The 22,665-nt window shown below is 26.1% G+C and overlaps 4 protein-coding genes across 8 annotated transcripts; all 4 read left to right on the forward strand.

The window, feature by feature from the left end:
- Nucleotides 1-576: 576 nt before the first annotated feature.
- Nucleotides 577-4,234, forward strand: LOC105248997 (lysosomal aspartic protease). 4 transcript variants are annotated; one of them, XM_025413508.1, is made up of 8 exons: nt 577-766; nt 1,599-1,857; nt 2,288-2,406; nt 2,548-2,759; nt 3,026-3,147; nt 3,207-3,342; nt 3,565-3,657; nt 3,735-4,234. In XM_025413508.1, the coding sequence occupies exons 2-6, from the start codon at nt 1,638-1,640 to the stop codon at nt 3,215-3,217; spliced, it is 684 nt and encodes a 227-aa protein (XP_025269293.1). In that variant the 5' UTR covers nt 577-766; nt 1,599-1,637; the 3' UTR covers nt 3,218-3,342; nt 3,565-3,657; nt 3,735-4,234. The 4 variants fall into 4 exon arrangements, with proteins under 4 accessions (XP_025269293.1, XP_025269290.1, XP_025269291.1 ...); XM_025413505.1 differs by having other exon boundaries at nt 1,622-1,857; XM_025413506.1 differs by having other exon boundaries at nt 1,622-1,857; nt 2,288-2,400.
- A 1,569-nt stretch (nt 4,235-5,803) lies between these two features.
- On the forward strand, nt 5,804-10,924 carry LOC105255173 (lysosomal aspartic protease). The gene is made up of 8 exons (XM_011264302.2): nt 5,804-5,990; nt 7,286-7,512; nt 7,919-8,037; nt 8,186-8,394; nt 9,033-9,155; nt 9,220-9,355; nt 9,578-9,670; nt 9,750-10,924. Exons 1-8 carry the CDS (start codon nt 5,929-5,931, stop codon nt 9,909-9,911), a joined length of 1,131 nt encoding a protein of 376 aa, XP_011262604.2. The 5' UTR covers nt 5,804-5,928; the 3' UTR covers nt 9,912-10,924.
- A 996-nt stretch (nt 10,925-11,920) lies between these two features.
- On the forward strand, nt 11,921-16,493 carry LOC105255172 (aspartic proteinase A3-like). Its single transcript, XM_011264301.2, has 8 exons — nt 11,921-12,115; nt 13,008-13,237; nt 13,760-13,878; nt 14,015-14,214; nt 14,496-14,618; nt 14,683-14,818; nt 15,108-15,200; nt 15,325-16,493. The coding sequence occupies exons 1-8, from the start codon at nt 12,054-12,056 to the stop codon at nt 15,490-15,492; spliced, it is 1,131 nt and encodes a 376-aa protein (XP_011262603.2). The 5' UTR covers nt 11,921-12,053; the 3' UTR covers nt 15,493-16,493.
- Nucleotides 16,494-18,152: 1,659 nt separating this feature from the next.
- LOC105247755 (lysosomal aspartic protease-like) lies at nt 18,153-22,318 on the forward strand. Of its 2 annotated transcripts, XM_011252130.2 has the most exons (8): nt 18,153-18,347; nt 19,179-19,417; nt 19,778-19,905; nt 20,038-20,240; nt 20,502-20,624; nt 20,692-20,827; nt 21,076-21,168; nt 21,245-22,318. In XM_011252130.2, exons 1-8 carry the CDS (start codon nt 18,286-18,288, stop codon nt 21,491-21,493), a joined length of 1,233 nt encoding a protein of 410 aa, XP_011250432.2. In that variant the 5' UTR covers nt 18,153-18,285; the 3' UTR covers nt 21,494-22,318. The 2 variants fall into 2 exon arrangements, with proteins under 2 accessions (XP_011250432.2, XP_025269286.1); XM_025413501.1 differs by lacking the exon at nt 19,778-19,905 and having other exon boundaries at nt 20,135-20,240; nt 21,245-22,275.
- The last annotated feature ends 347 nt before the right edge of the window (nt 22,319-22,665 follow it).

A 22,665-nucleotide genomic window follows, 5' to 3' on the forward strand; every position in this document is an offset into this window, starting at 1 on the left:
TATATATATATATAGCAGAAGTACGAAATATATGGATATTAAAATTTTGTATAGTATCTTGAGAGTAAAAATATTCATATTAATATTATCTTTAATTTAACATAACAAATTGTTTATAGCAAAAATTATGAATTTAATGAATATTTAGAAATATATTTCAAGATTATGTATATTTTCTTTTTTCTTTAAAAACCTCAGGAATTTATCAAATAAAGTGACTTATATTTGTATAAATATATTTTCGCACAAAATTATATAAAAAAATGTCAATTAATTAAATGCTACTTTTTGCAAATTATCTATGTAAAACTAATGATGCATGATTGCCTACTTTTTCGATATAAACAATGTATTCTTTCTTGAAATAATTGTTTTTTATTATTAATTATGAATTTATGTAAATAAACGTTCATATTATAGAATATACGTTCATAAAATATAATATAATTAAATTAAATTGATCAATGAAAATCAATCAGGATTTTTCGAACGTTTCGCGCGTTTTCTCCCCGTTCAAGCATTCAATAGAGGGGCAGGAAGCGTTATATACACATATAACGCTATCAAATACCGATACAGTGTTAAGAGCAGAGTTAGTAAGAGAACACCTTATTTTTCTGCGGATCTCGTCATAAAGTTTTGAAAGACACTCTTCGTTCGAATTTTTATGAATCGGGACTTCAGAAATGAATAAATTCTGAAATATGTTTCGCCTTTTTGCGATAGTGACGATACTCTTTATGACGACTGACGCGCAATTGGTGAGGTCAGTATATATTTTATTATATTGTATATTGATAAATATCGAAATTATAAAGATTGATTTTTTCTCATATCCGATTTCATGAATTAAACGTGCGGCTTGTGCAAATATAATCAATGCTTCAATACAAATTAGATAAAATTTCTTTGGTCAAAACGCATATTTTTATTTATCAGTCAAAGAGTAAATAAAATAAGAATATTCTTGAAAAAATAACTTATCGTTCCTTCGTAACGTTCGCTTTTGTCCATCTTGCCTTTATCCCTATTTAAACGACGATCATTGACATAAATCGTGCTCGGAGGTCATCAAAATATCTAATTGTAAACTTTTCTTCACGCGTTAGCAGATCAACTGTATATAATAGGTATAATGAATTGCTTCGTATTATTTGTTTACTTGACATTTTCTGTATTCTATTTTTAATAGTTGATAAAGTTACATGTTTTTAAATTATTTCTATGTGTAAAATTACACAGAAATTGTCGTTAATTAAAAATCAATGTTCGTTATGTTATAATGATTTTATTTAAAAGACTGGATTACAAATTATATATTACTTCTTATATATATATGAGAATCATATAATTCAGAAATACGAATTAATAAACATTTCTGATATAATTATATGTGAATGTGCAATGTACTTATATTGTAAATGTGTAAGTTATGTAGTTGATTTCTGAGACGTTTAAATTTGTATAGACTTTTATAACTTATATTTGTTCTGAGAATATCTGTTAGTCATATTAAATGTGAATATTTATTTTATATTATTTGTAAGTATATATATATATATATTATATATATATATATATATATATTCATATCACAGAATGTTCTTTATGTTCTTTCAAGTGTTCCATCGTACAAGATGGATTACAATCAAACTTCGAAAAAAGTTGATATCAAGTTGCAAGAAATTTCTTTGTTAAATGATAATCTTCCATCAGTACGTTTGACTAATTTTAAAAACGTGATTTACTATGGCTTCATTAAAATTGGAACTCCACCGCAAGAATTTAAAATTAAATTTGTTTTGGATTCCACACATCTTTGGGTGTTCTCCAAAAAGTGCATAATCTCTGGTTGTTGTAAGTAATTTGTTTATATATATATATATATATATATATATATATATATTCGATCTACAATTATATATATTTTGCAAGTATAATCTTGCGATATTTAAAAAGTTAAATATATAATACAGATACGTATTTATTTAATTTTATAGTAATATTTAATATTATAGTGTAAATATTACAATGGCAAACTTTGGAATTTGGAAATGTATACATTAATTTAAATAATTTATTACATTTATTCTCTGAAGGTACAAACCAGCATTGATAAACAAACATGATTTATGAATTAATTCGACAAATACATGTACAACATATATCATTATTTATAAAAGAATATTATATATTTAATATAGATTAATAAGGCAATATCTGTATATATATTTTTATAATCTTTCCAATATTATTAAGTTTTGATATTACTGAATATGTTTCATAGCACGACATAATCAATATGATGGAATGAATTCCTCCACATGTATACCAAATAATATGATGGCTAATATAAAATACGCCGATTACATAATTGGTGGATACCTATCTACTGATGTAGTAAATGTAACTCATTATTAACAATCAATCTAATTTAATTAGAAATAAAATCATACGAATAGTTTAAACATTTCTTAAGCAATCATGTTCTTTCTCTTGCGCGGTAACGACAATGTATGCATTACTTCAATACTAATTTTATCGTAGGTTGGCAATCTCAATGTGAAGAATCATACATTTACGGAAGCAGTATACTTATCACATGGACATATATTTGATGCATTTGGCGACCAAGAACTTGATGGTCTCGTCGGCCTGCTCTCTTCCAAATTATATTATGGTAGAATAACGTCTGTCTTTGACGACATGATTAAACAAGGTCTAGTGTCATCACACATTTTGAGTTTTTATCTAAATAGGTAGATATTTTCTCCATCTAAAAACAACATATATCTCTTTCTAAACAAGAATTTTTAATAAATATGAATTTTATATGTATAAGTACATAGAGCTCTATTTGTATACGTTTATATTTATTTTAATATTAACATAAATGAAATTTATTATTTATATACAGTATTATAATTTTTTAAATTAAAGTAATATTTATATTTGCACATTAAATATAATTTAGTCTTAATTTTCACATACATACATATTGCGATATAAAAAATATAATTTGCAGAAACACTTCAGCCGATTTAGGTGGTAAATTGATATTCGGTGGTTCCGATCCTGCTTATTACGAAGGAGATTTGACATATATTCTGTTACTAACAAAAAGGACTTGCAATTTACCATTGACAGGTTCGTTATTTTTTAAATTAATCGTGTTTCAACAAATTGTTAACGTCATTGCTTTGTAGTATCCAAATAAATGATTTAATTTTGTGCGAGAGAAGCTGCCAAGCTGCCATTGACCCAAGTCTTTGGCAAATAACTGGACCACGATTTGATATTGCACATATTTATGAATCTATTAGAAATAATCCACGGGGAGTAGTAAGTAAACGATATTTCAAGTAATCATATCCTTCACAAAACACGTATCCTTTGATAAAAAAAATTATATAAAATTGAAATAGCGATAGAAAAAATAAATATTAGATACGTACAAATGAAACATAAACTTTTATGGAACAACGACATTAATCCTTGTTTCCGTTGAACACATTTAATATATTTCTTATTAATTGCTAACTTGATATTATTATTTATTTAAAGGTGGACTGCGATCGAATTTTCCAATTGCCTACAATCAGATTTAATTTGAGTGGTAAGACGTTCAATCTTACCGGTAAGGATTACATCATTCGGGTGAGTGCTTTAGGAAAATTATTTAAATCATTTAAATATGTATAAGAGAAGTTTATATTGTATTTAATTCTGCTCAGCATCCAGATGATGAAAGTATATGTCTAACCGTCTTCTCGAAACATGATGCAAAACCTGGCAGTAAAATAGAATGGATTCTGGGAATGCCATTTATTGGCCGTTACTACACCGAGTTAGATATGGAGAAAGATCGAGTAGGATTTGCTTTGGCGAAAAATATATAGAATTTATCAAAATGTGTAGAAAATCTTTCATTGTCATCTTTTATGGTATACGTTATTATTATTTTTTAAATTATTTGTTTAGTTTTCGGAAAGAAAAAAATTTAATCTTTTTTAATCGCCAATCGACAAGGTTCGCTTATTATGTCAATGTAAAATTTTGCGTAATATCTACATATCTGTGCGTTAATTTTCAACAGCAATACTTTATCGAAAGTAGCTGATATAAGCTTATTACTAATCAGAATGCGAATTTTTGCAAACAGTGTCATTTGCTAAGATCATTGTTGAACATTTGTATATTGTAAGAAATAAGCAGTAGATCTGATTGTTCCGAATTATCAGTGATATATATATATATATATATATATATATATATATATATACATATATATATATGTATATATATATGTATATATTTATGCATAAACATACAGGGTTGAAACTGTCAAGGCACTAATAATTTTCGAATTATAAGTGATTGGAAATAATTTTCGTAAACTAAGCTTTGTAGAAATAAAATATTAACAAGACCACATTTTTTGATTAATTTTAAATAGAGTTTACTTTAGTTGAGTTTTAATTTAAGACTTAATTGCAAAGATATACGATGACAAAAATCGGGAACATGCAAAAAATGATGGCCTTCATTGACATTTTCGCTGAGGAAAAATCGTCTTCAAATGATCCCAGAAATCTGTCTTTGAAAGATGACAGAAGATAACTGGGACACCCTGTATATTACAATTAAAATTTATAAATAATAATAACGATGTAATATTTATAATCAATTTGAAATCAAATTATTTCAGGTCTGATTGAAATACGCATCACCGATAATCCGGAGCAATCAGATCTACTGTTCGTTTAAAAAATTTGATACCAAATATTTATATAATTCAAACATAACATATAGTATGTGTATTATATATACAGTATATATATTATATATATATATATATGTTAGTATATATATATTATGTTTGAATTATATGAATATTCGGTATCAACTTTTTTAAATCGGGATGAATTTGATAAAAAGAACTAATAATAAAATTAGAACTAATAAAATAATTACAATTTTTTAACTTATAACGTGTATATTTTATTATAAGTTATGTTATTATAAATTTATTCTTATAATGTAACTGAAATTATCATTGTAATAACGTTTCTCATTATTGCAAATTATCTTATTACGATAAATTAATCAGACATTTTTTTTCACAAAAAAATATGTTTCCTTATTAGAGATCTGTTATTTCTTTCACAAAATTTCGTACAGTTGCATTTTCCTAAAATTTGCTTAATATATGAAAGAAATGTACCTACAGTATAGTTTTTTAAGTTTTGTATAGAGAATCTTGAACAAAAATATTTGTATTAATATTATTCCTAATTTAACACAACAAGTTGTTTATAGCAAAATTTATGAAATTAATGAATATTCAAATACATATTTCAAAATTATGTATATCTTCCTTTCTCTTTAAAAACTTCAAGAATTCATCAAATAAGGTGATTTATAATTATATAAATATAGTTTTTCCGCACAGAATTATATAAAAAATGTCTATTAATTAAATGCTACTTTCTGCACATTATCTATTGTAAAGTTAATGTTGCATGATCTGTTTAGTCGATAAAAACAATGTACTCTTTCGAAAGAATTGTATTTTATTATTGATCATGAATTTACGTAAATTATTGTAATAATGTATAATTTATGTAAACGTTCTTAATTAAAAATACACGACCATGTAAAATATGATATATTTAAATTAAATTGATCGATGGGAATCTATCTAAGGATTTTTCGAATGTTTCGCGCGTTTTCTCCCCATTCAAGCACTCAACAGAAGGGCACGCGCGATCATATGTATATATAACGCTATTGAATACCGATACACTATTAAGAGGAGAGTTAATAAGCGACAACACTTTATTTTCCTGTGTATTCAGTTATACATTTCAAAAGAAACTCGTCAAATTTTCACGAATCAAGACTTCAGTAGTAAATAAATTCTGAAATATGTTTCGCCATTTTGTGGTAATGATGGTGCTTTTTATAACTACTGACGCGCAATTGGACAGGTTAGTATATATTTTATTATATTGTATATTGGCATGATAGATATTGAAATTATATAGATCGATTTTCTCTTGCATCCGATTTCTTTTTTAAACGCGTGGCTTGCAAATGCAATTAATCCTTCTATACATATTGGATGAACTTTCATTGGTCAAAACGTATATTTTTATTTATTAGTCAAAGAATAAATAAAATAAGAATATTTTTGAAAAAGTGACTCATCGTTCTTTCGTAACGTTCGCTTTTGTCCATCTTGCCTTTATTCTTATTAACGACGACCGTTGACATAAGTCGTGTTTGGAGGTCATCAAAACTAATTGTAGACTTTTTTTTCATGCGTTAGCAGATCAATTGTATATAATAGGTATAATGAATTGCTTTGTATTATTTGTGTACTTGACATTTTCTGTATCCTATTTTTAATAGTTGATATAGTTACATGTTTTTAAATTATTTCTATGTGTAAAATTACACAGAAATTATCGTTAATGAAAAATCAATGTCCGTTATATTATAATAATTTTATTTAAAAGACTGGATTACAAATTAAATGTGACTTTTGATATACAGGGTGTTCTAAAAAAGTATGTCAAAAATTTAAGGAGATATTTCTCATACTTAAAGGATGAGAAAATCTTATATGGATATAGGTGCGGAAATGCTTATTTCAAGAGTTATGTGGAAAATACTGTTAATTGTATTACACAAGGAAAAATTTAGGATTAATTATTCTAGACAACAATCGTTTAATTAGGCTTATTTACATTTGGTTTTAATGTGACCTTGAGTATGTTACAATAAATGTTGAAAATGTTTACCATTTTCCTGAATACAAGCAGTGACACATCGATGCATCGATTAAAAAATGCGTGACGTACAGCGGATTGTCTCGCAATCTGCAGTGATACGGTCATAAAGATCTTGAATATCACGCACTAATAGAATTTTTGAATATATATATATATATATATATATATGTATATATATATATATATATATATTTATATAAATATGAGAATCATATAATTCAGAAATATTATTGAATTAAAACATTTCTGATATAATTATATTTAAATGCATAATGCACTTATATTGTAAATATGTAAATTATTTAGTTGATTTCTGAGACGTTTAAATTTGTGTAGACTTTCGTAACTTATATTTTTGTTCTGAGAATACCTGTCAGTTATATCAAATGTGAATATTTAATTTATATATATATATATATATATATATATATATATTTGCTAGTATATATGTACTTGCATTCACAGATTCTTCTTTATGTTATTTCAAGGAACAAGAGGGATTTCTTTTCAGAAGTTTTGAAAAAAGATGGCACCAACTTGCAAAAAGTTTCTTCCTTAGGTAATCTTCCTTCAGTACGTTTGACCAATTTTAAAAACGTGAATTACTATGGCTCCATTAAAATTGGATATCCACCGCAAGAATTTAAAGTTGTATTTCATTGTGGTTCCACACATCTTTGGGTATTCTCCAAAAATTGCACAATGCCTTTTTGTTGTAAGTAATTTGTTTGTGTGTCTACAATTATATTTTGCAAGTATAATCTAGTGATATTTAAAAAATTAAATATATAATACAGATATTTACTTAATTTTATAGCAATATTTAATACTATAGTGTACTATAATGTTACTATAATGTTAACTATAGTGTTACGATGGCAAATTTTGGAATTTGGAAATGTATAAATTAATTTAAATAATTTATCATATTCATTTTCTGAAGATACAAACAAACATTGATAAACAAAGATGATTTATGAATTAATTCGACAAATACATGTACAACATATATCATTATTTATAAAAAAATATTGTATATTTAATAAGACAATATCTGTATATATATTTTTAAAATATTTCCAATATTACTAATTTTCGATATTACTGGATCTGCTTCACAGCAGGACATAATCAATATAATAGTATGGATTCCTACACATATATAACAAATAATGTTGAGATTGATATAGAATACGTTGATTACAGTATTGGTGGATTTCTATCTACTGATATAGTGAATGTAAGTAATTATTATAAACAATCAATCCAATTTAGTTAGAAATAAATTCATGCGAGTAGTTTAAACATTTCTTAAGCAATCATGTTCTTTCTCTTGCGTGGTAACGACGATGTATGCATTATTTTAATGCCACACAATTTTATCATAGGTTGCCAATCTCATTGTAAAGAATCAAACATTTACGGAAACGATATACATATTATATGAAGATACATTTGATATATATAAACAAGAACTTGATGGTCACTTCGGCCTGCTCTCTTCTAATATACATGATGGTGGAATAACGCCTGTCTTCGACAACATGATTGAACAAGGTCTAGTGTCATCACGCATTTTCAGTTTTTATCTAAATAGGTACATATCTTCTCTACCTATAAACAACATATATCTCTAAACGATATATATCTCTAAACGAGAATTTTTAATAAATACGAATATTATACATATAAGTATATGGAGCTCTATTTATATATATATTTATATTTATTTTAATATTAATATAATTTAAATTAAAGATAAACAAAATTAGAGGCTCTTAAAATTAACAAATTAAAATAAAATATAATAATAGACCATAAAGAGCCAACGCAGTTGGCATGTTTTTGACGAAAAAAATAATCCATGAAAACGATCACATTAAACGATCTTTCTTCTTTCGAGTTCACGTTCACTCTCTAAAAATAAGACTATGCACAATCACTGAAGAAGGCTCGAACTGAGTCCGAAACTTTTGATGTCAATAAAGAAGAAAGATCGTTTAATGTGATCGTTTTCATGGATTATTTTTTTCTTCAAAAACACGCGTTACAACTGCGTTGGCTCTTTATGGCCTATTATTATATTTTATTTTAATTTGATAATTTAAATTTATTATTTATATATACAGTATTATAATTTTTTAAATTAAAGTAATATTAAATTTACACATTAAATATAACTAAGTTAATTTTAATTTTCACATACATATCGAGATAAAAAAATTTAATTTGCAGGGACACTTCAGCCGATTTAGGTGGTATATTGACATTGGGTGGTTCCGACCCTGCTTATTACAAAGGAGATTTTACATATATTCCTATTACTAACAAAGAGCACTTGCAATTTACCATTCATAGGTACGTTATTTTTTAAATTACATTAATCATGTTTCAACAAATTATTTACGTTATCGCTTTGTAGCATCAATATACAAAATTTTACTTCCTGCGAGGAAGGCTGCCAAGCTGTCGCTGATCCAAGTGTTTGGCAAATAATTGGACCACGATTTGATATTGCAAATATTTATCAATTTATTGAATCTAATCGACAAGGAACAGTAAGTAAATGATATTTCAAGTAATCATATCTTTCACAAAGCACGTAACCTTTGATAAAAAGGATATAAAAAATTAAAATAGCGATAAAAAGAAATAAATATTAGGTACGTCCAAATGAAACATAAATTTTTATGAAACAAAGGCAATAATCCTTGTTTTCGTTGAACATATTTAATATATTTATTATTAATTACTAACTTGATATTATTATTTATTTAAAGGTGGACTGCAATCGAATTTTCCAATTTCCTACAATCAGTTTTAATTTGGATGGTAATTTATTCGATCTTACTGGTGAAGATTACATCATTCGGGTGAGTGCTATAGGAAAATTATTTGAATTACTTAAATATGTATAAAAGAAGTTTATATTGTGTATTTAATTCTGCTCAGCATCCAGATGATGAAAGTATATGTATACCCGTTTTCTCGAAACATCATTCAATATATGATGAAACAGAATGGATTCTGGGAATGCCATTTATTGGCCGTTATTACACCGAGTTTGATTTGGAGAAAGACCGAATGGGATTTGCTTTGGCGAGAAATGTATAGAATTTATCAAAATGTATAGAAAATCTTTTATTGTCACCTTTTATTGTATATTTTATTATAATTTTTTAAATTACTTGTTTAGTTTTCGGTAAGAAAAACATTTAATCTTTTCTAATCGCCAAACGACAAAGTCTGCATATTATTATCAATGTAAATTTTTGCGCAATCTACATAATTTTTAAAAGCAATACTTTATCGTGAAAGTAGTTGAAATAAGCTTATTGCTAATTGGAATGCGAATTTTTATGAGTAATGTCATTCGCTAAGGTCATTGTAGCATGGCCGTCTAGTCCATATAATCAATCTATTCTTTCGAAATACTGATTTTTCCTTCATTTTCATTCTTAATCGCACGCACATTTAATAATTTATATTAATACAATTTGTTTTTTAATTATAAAATTAAATATTAAATAAAATATTTTTAAATTTAACTGATCGATAGGACGAACCGATAATACGGATGTGTTTCGTTTGCGCGCGATTGTATAGCAGTCGCCAAATGTCGATAAACGAGAGCTCTAATAGTCAAATACAATTTATTTTTTGTATATCCAGTCACAACGTGCGGAAGACATACATATTGAATGTGTACGTTACATATCGATATAATATTGATTTTATAAAAATGAATTTACCTTATCGCGACCACATTTGACTTTTTGACATCTAAAACCTATGTAAGTGTGCTTGCATACATAGAACGATAAATCCTAAATAGAAAGTTATAGATTGTTAACTTATAAAAAATAACTAACCATTGTCATACGTTCTCGATTTATAATTCTTGCGTATCGTTATGTACGAAGAAGTGCAATAGATCTCACTTAATTTGAATGGACCTAATGGATCTAATGACTTCTCTATATTTCTGGAGACTAAAGAAACGATCTTCAACTGAACATTTGTATCTATATTGTATCAAATAATCACTAGATCTGGTTGTTCCGGATTATCGGTGCGTTTCAATCAGACCTGAAATAATTTGATTTCAAATTGATTATAAATATTACATCGCTATTATTATTTATAAATTTTAATTGTAATATATGTTTATATATGTATAATATATATATGTGTATATATATATACATATATATAATACATATATTATATATAATACACATACATTTGATAAAAAGAACTAATAATAAAATTACAATAAAATTTGATAAAATTACAATAAAATTTGATAAAAAGAACTAATAATAAAATTACAATAAAATAATTACAATTTTTTTAACTTAATGTGTATATTTTATTATAAGATACCTTATTATAAGTTTATTGTCATAATATAATTGAGATTATCATAATAACGTTTCTCATCGCAAATTATCTTATTTCAATAAATTAATCACACATTTTTAATAAAAAATATTTAATTTCCTTATGTGAGATCTATTATTTTTTTCACAAAATTTCGTATGGTTATATTTTCTTCAAATTTGCATAATATAGGAAAGAAATGTATAATTAGTATAAATTTTTAAGTTTTATATGTCTTGAGTTAAAATATTCATATTATCCTAAATTAAACAGAACAAGTTGTTTATAGCAAAATTTAGGAAATTAATGAATATTTAAATAAATATTTTAAGATTATATATATTTTCTATCCTCTTTCATAACTTCAAAAATTCATCAAATAAGGTGATTTATAAATATATAAACATAGTTTTTCCGCATAGAATTATATAAAAAAATGTCGATTAATTAAATGCTGCTTTTTTCAAACTTTCTATTGTAAAGTTAATGTTGCATGATTATCTATTTAGACGATATAAACAATGTATTCTTTCGAAAGAATTCTCATTATTATTAATCATAAATTTATGGAAATAAATTAAGTTTATAATTAAGAACACATGATTATGCAAAATATGATATATTTAAATTAAATTGATCGATGGAAATTCATCAGGATTTTTCGAATGTTTCGCGCGTTCTCTCCCCGTTCAAGCATTCAACAGAAGAGCATGCGCGATCATGATGTACATAACGCCGAATATCGATACAGTGTTAGGAAGAGTGTTAGCGACAACACTTTATTTTTCTGCGTATCTATCATAAAGTGTCGAAAGAAAGATCTCGTTGAAATTTTCACGAATCGAGACTTCAGCAGTAAATCAATTCTGAAATATGTTTCGCTTTTTTGCGGTAGTGACGGTGCTCTTTATGACGACTGACGCACGATTAGACAGGTCAGTATATATTATATTATATTGTAAATTGGCACGATAATTATCAAACTTACAAAGATCGATTTTTTCACGTTTCCGACTTTTTGAATTAAACGCGTGGCTTGTGCAAATGTAATTAATGCTTCAATACATATTGGATGAACTTTCTTTTGTTAAAACGCATACTTTTATTTATCAGTCAAAGAGTAAATAAAATAAGAATATTTTTGATAAAGTGACTCATTGTTTTTTCGCAACAATCGCTTTTGCCCATCTTGCCTTTGTTTTTATTTGAACGACGATGGTTGACATAAATCATGTTTATAGGTCATCAAAACATCTAATTGTAAACTATATTTCTACGCGATAGCAGGTCAACTGTAGGTATAATGAGAGCTTTGTATTATTTGTTTATTTGACATTTTCCGTATCTTATTTTTAATAGTTGATAAAGTTACATGTTTTTAAATTATTTTTATGTGTAAAATTACACAGAAATTACACAGAATTGTCGTTAATTAAAAATCAAGGTCCGTTATGTTAGAATGAATTTTTTTAAAAGACTGGATTACAAATTAAATATTACTTTCAATATATATATATATATATATATATATATATATATATATGAGAATCATATAATTCAGAAATATCGAATTAATAAACATTTCTATAATTATATCTGAATGCGTATTGTACTTATATTGTAAATACGTAAATTATATAGTTGATTTTCGAGATGTTTAAATTTGTGTAGATTTTCGTAATTTATATTTTTGTTCTGAAAATACCTGTTAATCATATCAAATGAATATTCATTATATATATATATATATATATATATATATATATATATATATTTGCTAGCATATATGTATTTGCATTCACAAATTGTTCTTTATGTTATTTCAAGGAACCAGAGGGATTTCTTTCCAAAATTTTTGAAAAAAGATGGCATCAACTTGCAAAAAGTTTCTTCCTCAGGTGATAATCTTCCTTCAGTACGTTTGACCAATTTTAAAAACGTGAATTACTATGGCTCCATTAAAATTGGATCTCCACCGCAAGAATTTAAAGTTGTATTTCATTGTGGTTCCACACATCTTTGGGTATTCTCCAAAAATTGCACACTTTCTCTTTGTTGTAAGTAATTTATTTGTGTGTGTATGTTTATTTGTTATTTATTGAGTAAATTTAATTTAAAAGAACTGTTCTTTAAACAAGCTTAAACTTTAAATTCTTAAATCCGCTAATATATATATTTGTCATTTATTAAATAAATAATATATATTTTTATTTGTCATTTATTAAATAAATTTAATATTGTATATTCTATGTACAATTATATTTTTCAAGTGTAATCTTGCGGTATTTAAAAAGTTGAATATAATACAGATACATTTTTACATTGCAATGGCAAACATTGAAATTTGGAAATGTATAAATTAATTTGAATAATTTATCACATTTATTTTCTCAAGGTACAAACGAGCATTGATAAACATGATTTATGAATTAATTCGACAAATATATGTACAACCTATGTCATTATTTATAAAAGAATATTGTATATTTAATATAGGTTAATAAGACAATATCTGTATATATATTTTCAAAATCTTTCCAATATTGTTAATTTTCTATATTACTGAATATGCTTCACAGCAGGACATAATCAATATTATAGTGTGGATTCCTACACACATATAAGAAATAATACTAACATTAATATAAAATACGTCGATTACAGTATTAATGGACTCCTATCTACTGATATAGTGAATGTAAGTCATTATTAAACAAGCAATCCAATTTAGTTATAACTATAATCATAGTTTAAACATTTTTTAAGCAATCATATTCTTTTTCTTGCGCGGCAACGACGATGTATGTATTATTGCAATACCAATTTTATCATAGGTTGCCAATCTCGATGTAAAGAATCAAACATTTGCAGAAGCATTATACATATCAAATGAAGATATGTTTAATATACAAGAACTTGATGGTTTCTTAGGCCTGAGCTCTTCCAACTTATATGATGAAACAACGCCTATCTTCGACAACATGATTAAGCAAGGTTTAGTGTCATCACGCATTTTCAGTTTTTATCTAAATAGGTACATATCTTCTCTACTTATAAACAACATATATCTATAGACAAGAGTTTTTAATAAGCATACAGTTATATATATATATATATATATATATATATATATATTTATATCTATTTTATATTTATTTTATATTTATTTTAATATTAAAATAAATTAGATTTATTATTTATATACAGTATTATATAATTTTAAATTAAAGTAATATTTATACTTGCACATTAAATATAACTTAGTCTTAATTTGCACATACATACATATTGCGATATAAAAAATATAATTTGCAGAAACACTTCAGCCGATTTAGGTGGTATGTTGACATTGGGTGGTTCCAATCCTAATTATTACGAAGGACATTTCACATATATTCCTTTTAGTGATAAAGAGTACATGCTGCTTACCATTGATAGGTACGTTAATTTTTAAATTACGTTAATCATATTTCAACAAATTGTTTACATTATTGCTTTGTAGTATCCAAATAAATAATTCAACTTGGTGCGAAGAAAGCTGCGAAGCTGTCGTTGATACAAATGCTTGGAAAATAATTGGGCCACGATTACATATTTCACATATTTATAAATTTATTGAAACTGATCGACAGGGAACGGTAAGTAAACGATATTTCAAGTAATCATATCTTTCACAAAGCACGTAGTTTTTGATAAAAAGGTTATAAAAAATTAAAATAGCGATAAAAAAATAAATATTAGGTACGTCCAAATGAAACATAAACTTTTATGGAACGAATACATTAATCCTTGCTTCCGTTGAACATATTTAATATGAATATATTTGAATATATTTATTATTAATTATTAACTTAATATTATTATTTAATATGAATATAGTTGAATATATTTATTATTAATTATTAACTTAATATTATTTATTTAAAGGTGGACTGCGATCGAATTTTCCAATTGCCTACAATCACGTTTAATTTGGGTGGTAAGGCGTTCGATCTTACCAGTAAAGATTACATTATTCGGGTGAGTGCTTTAGGAAAATTATTTAAATCATTTAAATATGTATAAGAGAAGTTTATATTGTGTCATTTCAAATCATTTAAATATGTATAAGAGAAGTTTATATTGTGTATTTAATTCTGCTCAGCATCCAGATGATGAAAGCATATGTATACCCGTTTTCTCGAAAGGGGTTTACTCAACATATTACGATGATATAGAATGGGTTCTGGGCATGCCATTTGTTGGTCGTTACTACACCGAGTTTGATATGGACCAAAATCGAGTGGGATTTGCTTTGGCGAAAAAAGTATAGAAATTATCAAAATGTATAGAAAATCTTTCATTGTCACTCGCTAAAAGTGAATCAGTTTATTATCACTGTAATCAGTGCTGTACTTATAACTGCTTGTAATCAGTGAGTATTTACTGTTTTTCAGTAAATATTCACTGATTACAAATAGTTATAAGTACAGCACTGATTACAATGATAATACACTGATTCACTTTTAGAGAGCACCTTTTATTGTGTACTTTATCATCATTTTTTAAATTATTTATTTAGTTTTCGATAAGAAACAAATCTTTTTTAATCGCTAACCGACAAATTTTGCATATTATTAATGTGAATTTTTACGTATGTACATAATTGTGACTTAATTTTCAACATCAATACTTTATCGTGAAAGCAGCTGATATGAGCTTATTGCTAATTACAATGCAAATTTTTGCGAGGATTGTAATTTGCTAAGTTCATTGTTGCATGGCCGTCTAGTCGATATAATCAATCTATTCTTTTGAAATGCCGATATTTCCTTCATTAACATTCTTAATCACAAGCACATTTAATAATTTATTTTAATACAATAATTATAAAACAAAATATTAAATAAAATATTTTTAAATTTGATTAATCGATAGGACGGATTCATAACACGGATGTGTTTCGAATGCGCGCGATTGTATATATAATCGCCATCAAATGTCTATAAATGATAGCTAATAGTCGAGTATAATTTCTTTTTGTATGTCGTAATGTACAGAAAGGAATTTACACAAAATTTCGAAAACATGCTTTCTCGTGGTGACTGTGGTGTTGATCGACGCGAAAATCCAAATCTAAGTTCATATATTATATTGTATGTGTACGTTACATATCGATATAATAAGTATTGAATTTATAAAAGTCGATCTACTTCGTCGTGACCACATTCTACTTTCTGTAATCAAAACCTATGTAAATGTGATTGCATATATAGAATGATAAATCTGTAAATAGAAAGTTATTCAAGTGCTGTGCGATGACCAATAAAAGTTTCCGATTTTATAGTAATGTCATAAAAATCATTTTCTCCTTGCTCGATTTAATAAGAATTGGAGGTAAAATATTACATTGGATCTAATAAAATTAATCTTGAAGCTCTCTCGTCAATAAAGCATTTTTATGGACCGAGAATTTCAAAGGTTTTTCCGTTTCACTCTCTACATCTTCGTACGTGAACAAGAATTAATATGCTTCCCTTCAGTGGGAAAACAGCTCGATGTCATCGCTTTAAGATAATCTCGCTGCGACCTAAAGTATTTCCGAATCTCATCAAATCATCGACTTATCGACCTGATTTTATCTGTATTATTCATTCCGTCATGTGCCCTTAAATGTATAACGGTGCTGTTCGACACGACAAGGGAGTTTTGCTGATTACAATTTACTATATCATATTAATCGCTAAAGGTTGTGGCGATAATATGTTCCGCTGTTTTATGTAATTAAAAATAATATCTGGGTGTTATCTTCTCTCGATTCAAATTCTTGCGTAAATCGAGAGTACAAAAATGAACTGCGTGAGAAAATTGGAAGGAAAATTGACTTATTCTTTGTTCTTGGTTAACAGATGCCACCAAAATTTCGCAATCAGCGCGCGATTTAGCAGCGCCTTTCAACTTTTTGAATAAAATAAGCTTCGTTAAAGAGTTCTTAAGAATTGATCTCATATTCGGATATCATGATTTCTCAGATTATAGTTGAATATTAAGAGCGTGAAAAATTAATTATTATCGAACCATTATTATTTTTTCGTCAGAAATAATTTGATTATAAATTGAATATAAATGTTACACTATTATTGCGCTATTATTATTTATAAATTTTAATTTTAATATATGTAATATATATGTTTATACATATATGTTTAAATGATACCAACATTCCATATCAACTTTTTTAAATCAAGATAAATTTGATAAAAATAACCAATAAAAACATATTACAATCATAATAACGGTTTCTCATTATTGCAAATTATCTTAGTTCGATAAATTAGTCACATATTTTTAATAAGAAAATACGTTTCCTTATTAGAGATATATTATTTCTTTTATAAAATTTCGTATAGTTGCATTTTCCTAAAATTTGTTTAATATAGGCAAGAAATGTACATATGGTATAATTTTTTAAATTTTATATATAGAATTTTGAACTAAAATATTCGTACTAATATTATTCTAATTTAACAAAACAAGTTGTTTATAGAAATATTTATGAAATTAATGAATAGTCAAATAAATATTTCAAAATTATGTATATTTTCTTTTCATTTTAACAACTTCAAGAATTCATCAAATAAGGTGATTTATAATTATATAAATATAGTTTTTACGCACAGAATTATATAAAAAATGTCGATTAATTAAATGCTACTTTCTGCACATTATCTATTGTAAAGTTAATGTTGCATGATTATCTGTTAATTGATATAAACAATGTACTCTTACGAAAGAATTGTTTTTGTTATTAATCATGAATTTATGTAAACGTTCTTAATTAAGAACACACGATCATGCAAAATATGATATATTTAAATTAAATTGATCGGAAATCCATCAATATATTTCGAATGTTTGGGCCGTCCTCTTCTCGTTCAAGCATTCAACAGAGGGTCACGCGCGATCATATATGTATATAACGCTATCGAATACCGATACAGTATTAAGAAGAGCGTTATTAAGCGACAACACTTTATTTTTCTGTGTATCCGATCATAATGTTTTGAAAGAAGCTCTTCGTTTAAATTTTTATAAATCGAGATTTTAGTAATAAATAAATTCTGAAATGTTTCGCCTTTTTGCGGTAGTGACGATGCTCTTTATGACGACTGACGCGCAATTGCACAGGTCAGTATATTTTTTATTATATTGTATATTGGCATGATAAGTGTCGAAATTATAAAAATCGATTTTTACTCGTTTTCGACTTCTTGAATTAAACGCATGGTTTGTGCAAATGCAATTAATTCTTCAATACAAATTGGAAATTTCTTTGGTAAAAACGTATATTTTTATTTATTAATCAAAAAGTAAATAAAATAAGAATATTTTTGAGAAAGTGCTCATTGTTTTTTCGTAACATTGGCTTTTGTCCATCTTGTGTTTATTCCTTTGTGTTTATTTGAACGACGTTAACATAAATCGTGATTGGAGGTCATCAAACATCTAATTGTAAACTACTTTTTGTGCGAAAGCAGATCAATTGTAAGTCTTGTAGTAACACTGTAGGTATATTAAGTTGCTTTGTATTATTTGTTTAAATGATATTCTTTGCGCATCCAATTTTTAATAGTTGATACAGTTACTTAATTTAAATTATTTTTATGTATAAAATTACACATAGAAATTGTCGATAATTAAAAAGCAATGTTCGTTATAATGATTTTATTGAAAAGACTGGATTACAAATTAAATATTACTCTTGAGATATATATATGAGGATTATACAATTTGAAAACATTTCTGATATAGTTATATCTAAATGCGTCATGTATTGTAAATATGTAAGTTATATAATTGATTTTTAAAACGTTTAAATTTGTTTGGACTTTCATGACTTATATTTATTCTGAGAATATCTGTTAGTCGTATCAAATGTGAATATTTATTTTATATACATATATATTTGCTAGTATATATGTACTTGCATTTATAGAGTGTTCTTTATGTTATTTCAAGGATTCCATTGTACAAGATGCATTCCGTTCGACAATGTTTGAAAAAAGTTGACACCAACTTGCGAAAAGTTTGTCCTTTAAAAGATAATTTTCCTTCAGAAAATTTGACGAATTTCAAAAACGTAGCTTACTATGGCTCTATTAAAATTGGAACTCCACCGCAAGAATTTAGAGTTATATTTGATACTGGTTCCGCAATGTTTTGGGTATTCTCCAAATACTGCCTAATCCCTGCATGTTGTAAGTAATTTAAATATGTATATATATTTAAAAATTTTTTATTAATTTTTATTTATTTATTTTTATTTATTTTTATATATTTTAATTTTTAAAAATATATAATGATATTCTCTCTCTCTCTCTCTCTCTCTCTCTCTCTCTCTCTATATATATATATATATATATATATATATATATATATAAAGAGAGAGAGAGAGAGAGAGAGAGAGAGAGAGAGAGAGAGAGAGAGAGAGAGAGAGAAAGAGAATATCATTATATATTTTTAAAAATTAAAATATATAAAAATAAATAAAAATAAATAAATAAAAATTAATAAAAATTTTTCTGATTTACGATATTGAATATTTATTTGCTTCACAGTAAATCATAATAAATATGACAATACAAAATCTGAGACATACAAAAATATAAGAAATAATAGTGAGTATTTGGAAATATCATATAGCTGTGTTGATGTATTAGGATTCTTAGCAATTGATACAGTGAATGTAAGTCATTATTAAACAAACAATCCAATTTAGTTACAACTATAATCGTAGTTCAAACATGTCTTAAGCAATCATGTTCTTTCTTTTGCGCGGCAATAATAATGTATTATTTCAATATCAATTTTACTATAGATTGTGAACCTCGATGTAAAAAATCAAATATTTGTAGAAGTAGTATGTGTATCAAACGAAAATGTATTTTCCGAACCAACAATTGATGGTCTCTTAGGTCTGAGTTATTCCAATATATCTGAGGATGGAATAACGTCTATCTTCGACAACATGATTCAACAAGGTCTAATGTCATCACGCATTTTCAGTTTTTATCTAAATAGGTACATATTTTTTCTAGCTATAAACGTATATCTCTAAACAATTTTTTTAATAAATATGAATATTATATAATTCTGTTTGTATGTACAGTTATATTCATTTTATATTTATTTTAATATTAATATATATTAAATTCATTATTTATATATATATTATTATAATTTTTTAAATTAAAGTAATATTTATATTTGCTCATTAAATATAATTATTTTAATTATCGCAGACATATAGTATATTACGATATAAAAAAATATAATTTGCAGAGACACTTCAGCCGATTTTGGTGGTGAATTGACATTAGGTGGTTCCAATCCTACTTATTACGAAGGGGATTTTACATATGTTCCTGTTACTAACAAAGGATACTGGCAATTTATCATTGATCGGTATGTTATTTTTTTAAATTATACATTAATCATGGTTCAACAGATTGTTAATGTCATCGTTTTGTAGTATCCAAGTAAAATTTTTTACTTGGTGCAGAAAAGGCTGCCAAGCTATCGTTGATACAGGCAATGAGTTAATAGTTGGACCAAAAACGGAAGTTTCAATTATTAATAAATTTATTAAAATTGATTCACAGGGAAAAGTAAGTAAATATCTATCGAGTAATCATATTTTTCACAAAGCTCGCAGCTTTTAATAAAAAAATTATAAAAAATTAATAATAGCAATAAAAAAAGAATAAATATTAGGTACATTCAAATGAAACATAAACTTCTATCTCGGAACAACGACAATAATCCTTGTTTCCGTTGAAAAATATTTAATATATAATATTTACTATATTTATTAAATATTTTTAATTATTAACTTAATATTATTATTTATTTAAAGGTGGACTGCGATCAAATTTTCCATGCGCCTCGAGTCAGGTTTAATTTGGGTGGCAAGACGTTCACTCTTACTGGTAAAGATTACATCATACCGGTGAGTGTTGTAGGCAAATTATTTAAATTATTTAAATATATATAGGAGAAGTTTCCATTGTATATTTAATTCTCAGGATCCATGCAATGAAAGGATATGTTTGAGCGTCTTTAGAGAAAACTGCGAAAATGATACTGAAATAAAATGGTTACTAGGTGTGCCATTTATTGGCCGTTACTACACGCAGTTTGATATGGAAAGAGACAGAATAGGATTTGCTTTGGCGAAAAATGTATCATCAAAATGTATAGAAAACCTTTCATTGTCACATTTTATTGCATACTTTATCATCAATGTTTTTTATTATTGGTGTAGTTTTCAATAGGAAAAAAATTTAACCTTTTTTAATCGCCAACCGATAAAATTCGCAAACTATCAATGTGAATTTCTGCGTAATATGTACATAATTGTGTCTTAATTTTCAACAGCAATACTTTATCGTGAAAGCAGCTGATATGAGCTTATTGCTAATTAGAATGTCAATTTTTGCGAGCAGTGTCATTTGCTAAGTTCATTGTTCACGGCTGTCTAGTCGATATAATCAATCTATTCTTTCGAAACGCTGATTGTTCCTTTATTATCATTCTTAATCACGCGCACATTTAATAATTTATTTTAATGCAATTTGTTTTAATTATAAAACAAAATATTAAATAAAATATTTTTAAATTTAATTGATCGATAGGACGAAAGTGGCGGATCGATAACACGGGTGTTTCGAATGCGCGCGATTGTATATATAGCAGTCGCCAAACATCGATAAACGATAGCTCCAGTAATCGAATACAATTTATTTTTTATGTCTTTATGTCAGTCACAACGTACGTAAAAAAATTTGCCAGAAATTTTGAAACAATGTTTCGTTTTTCGTAGTGACTGATCAATACCGAAATCCAAAACTAAATTCATACATTGTATTGTATGTTTACGTTACGTATCGACATAACAAATATTGTTTTTATAAAAATCGATCTACCTCGTCGAGACCACATTCGACTTTAGGAAATCCAAAATCTATGTAAATGTGACTGCATTCATAAAACACCGTTAAATCCTAAATAAAAGGTTATTCGTGTAGTGCGATGAGCAATAAAAGTTTTCGATTTTATAATAATATTATAAAAATCATTTTCTCTTTGCTCGATTTAATAAGAATTGAAGGTGAAAGGTTACACTGAATCTAATAAAATTAATCTTAAAGCTCTTTCACAAAATTTTATATAGTTGCTTTTTCCTAAAATTTGCATAATATAGGAAAGAAATGTACATATAGTATACATTTTTAAGTTTTGTATATAGTATCTCGAATTAAACATATTCATATTAATATTATCCCTAATTTAACATAACAAGTTGTTTGTAGCAAAATTTATGAAATTAATAAATATTGAAATATATATTTTAAGATTATGTATATTTTCTTTTTTAATTAAAAACCTCAGGAAGTCATCAAATAAAGCGATTTATAATTATATAAATATAGTTTTCCCGCACAGA

The sequence above is a fragment of the Camponotus floridanus genome, unplaced genomic scaffold (genome assembly GCF_003227725.1).
Source record: "Camponotus floridanus strain SB8 unplaced genomic scaffold, Cflo_v7.5 scaffold67, whole genome shotgun sequence".
Lineage (NCBI taxonomy): Eukaryota > Metazoa > Arthropoda > Insecta > Hymenoptera > Formicidae > Camponotus > Camponotus floridanus.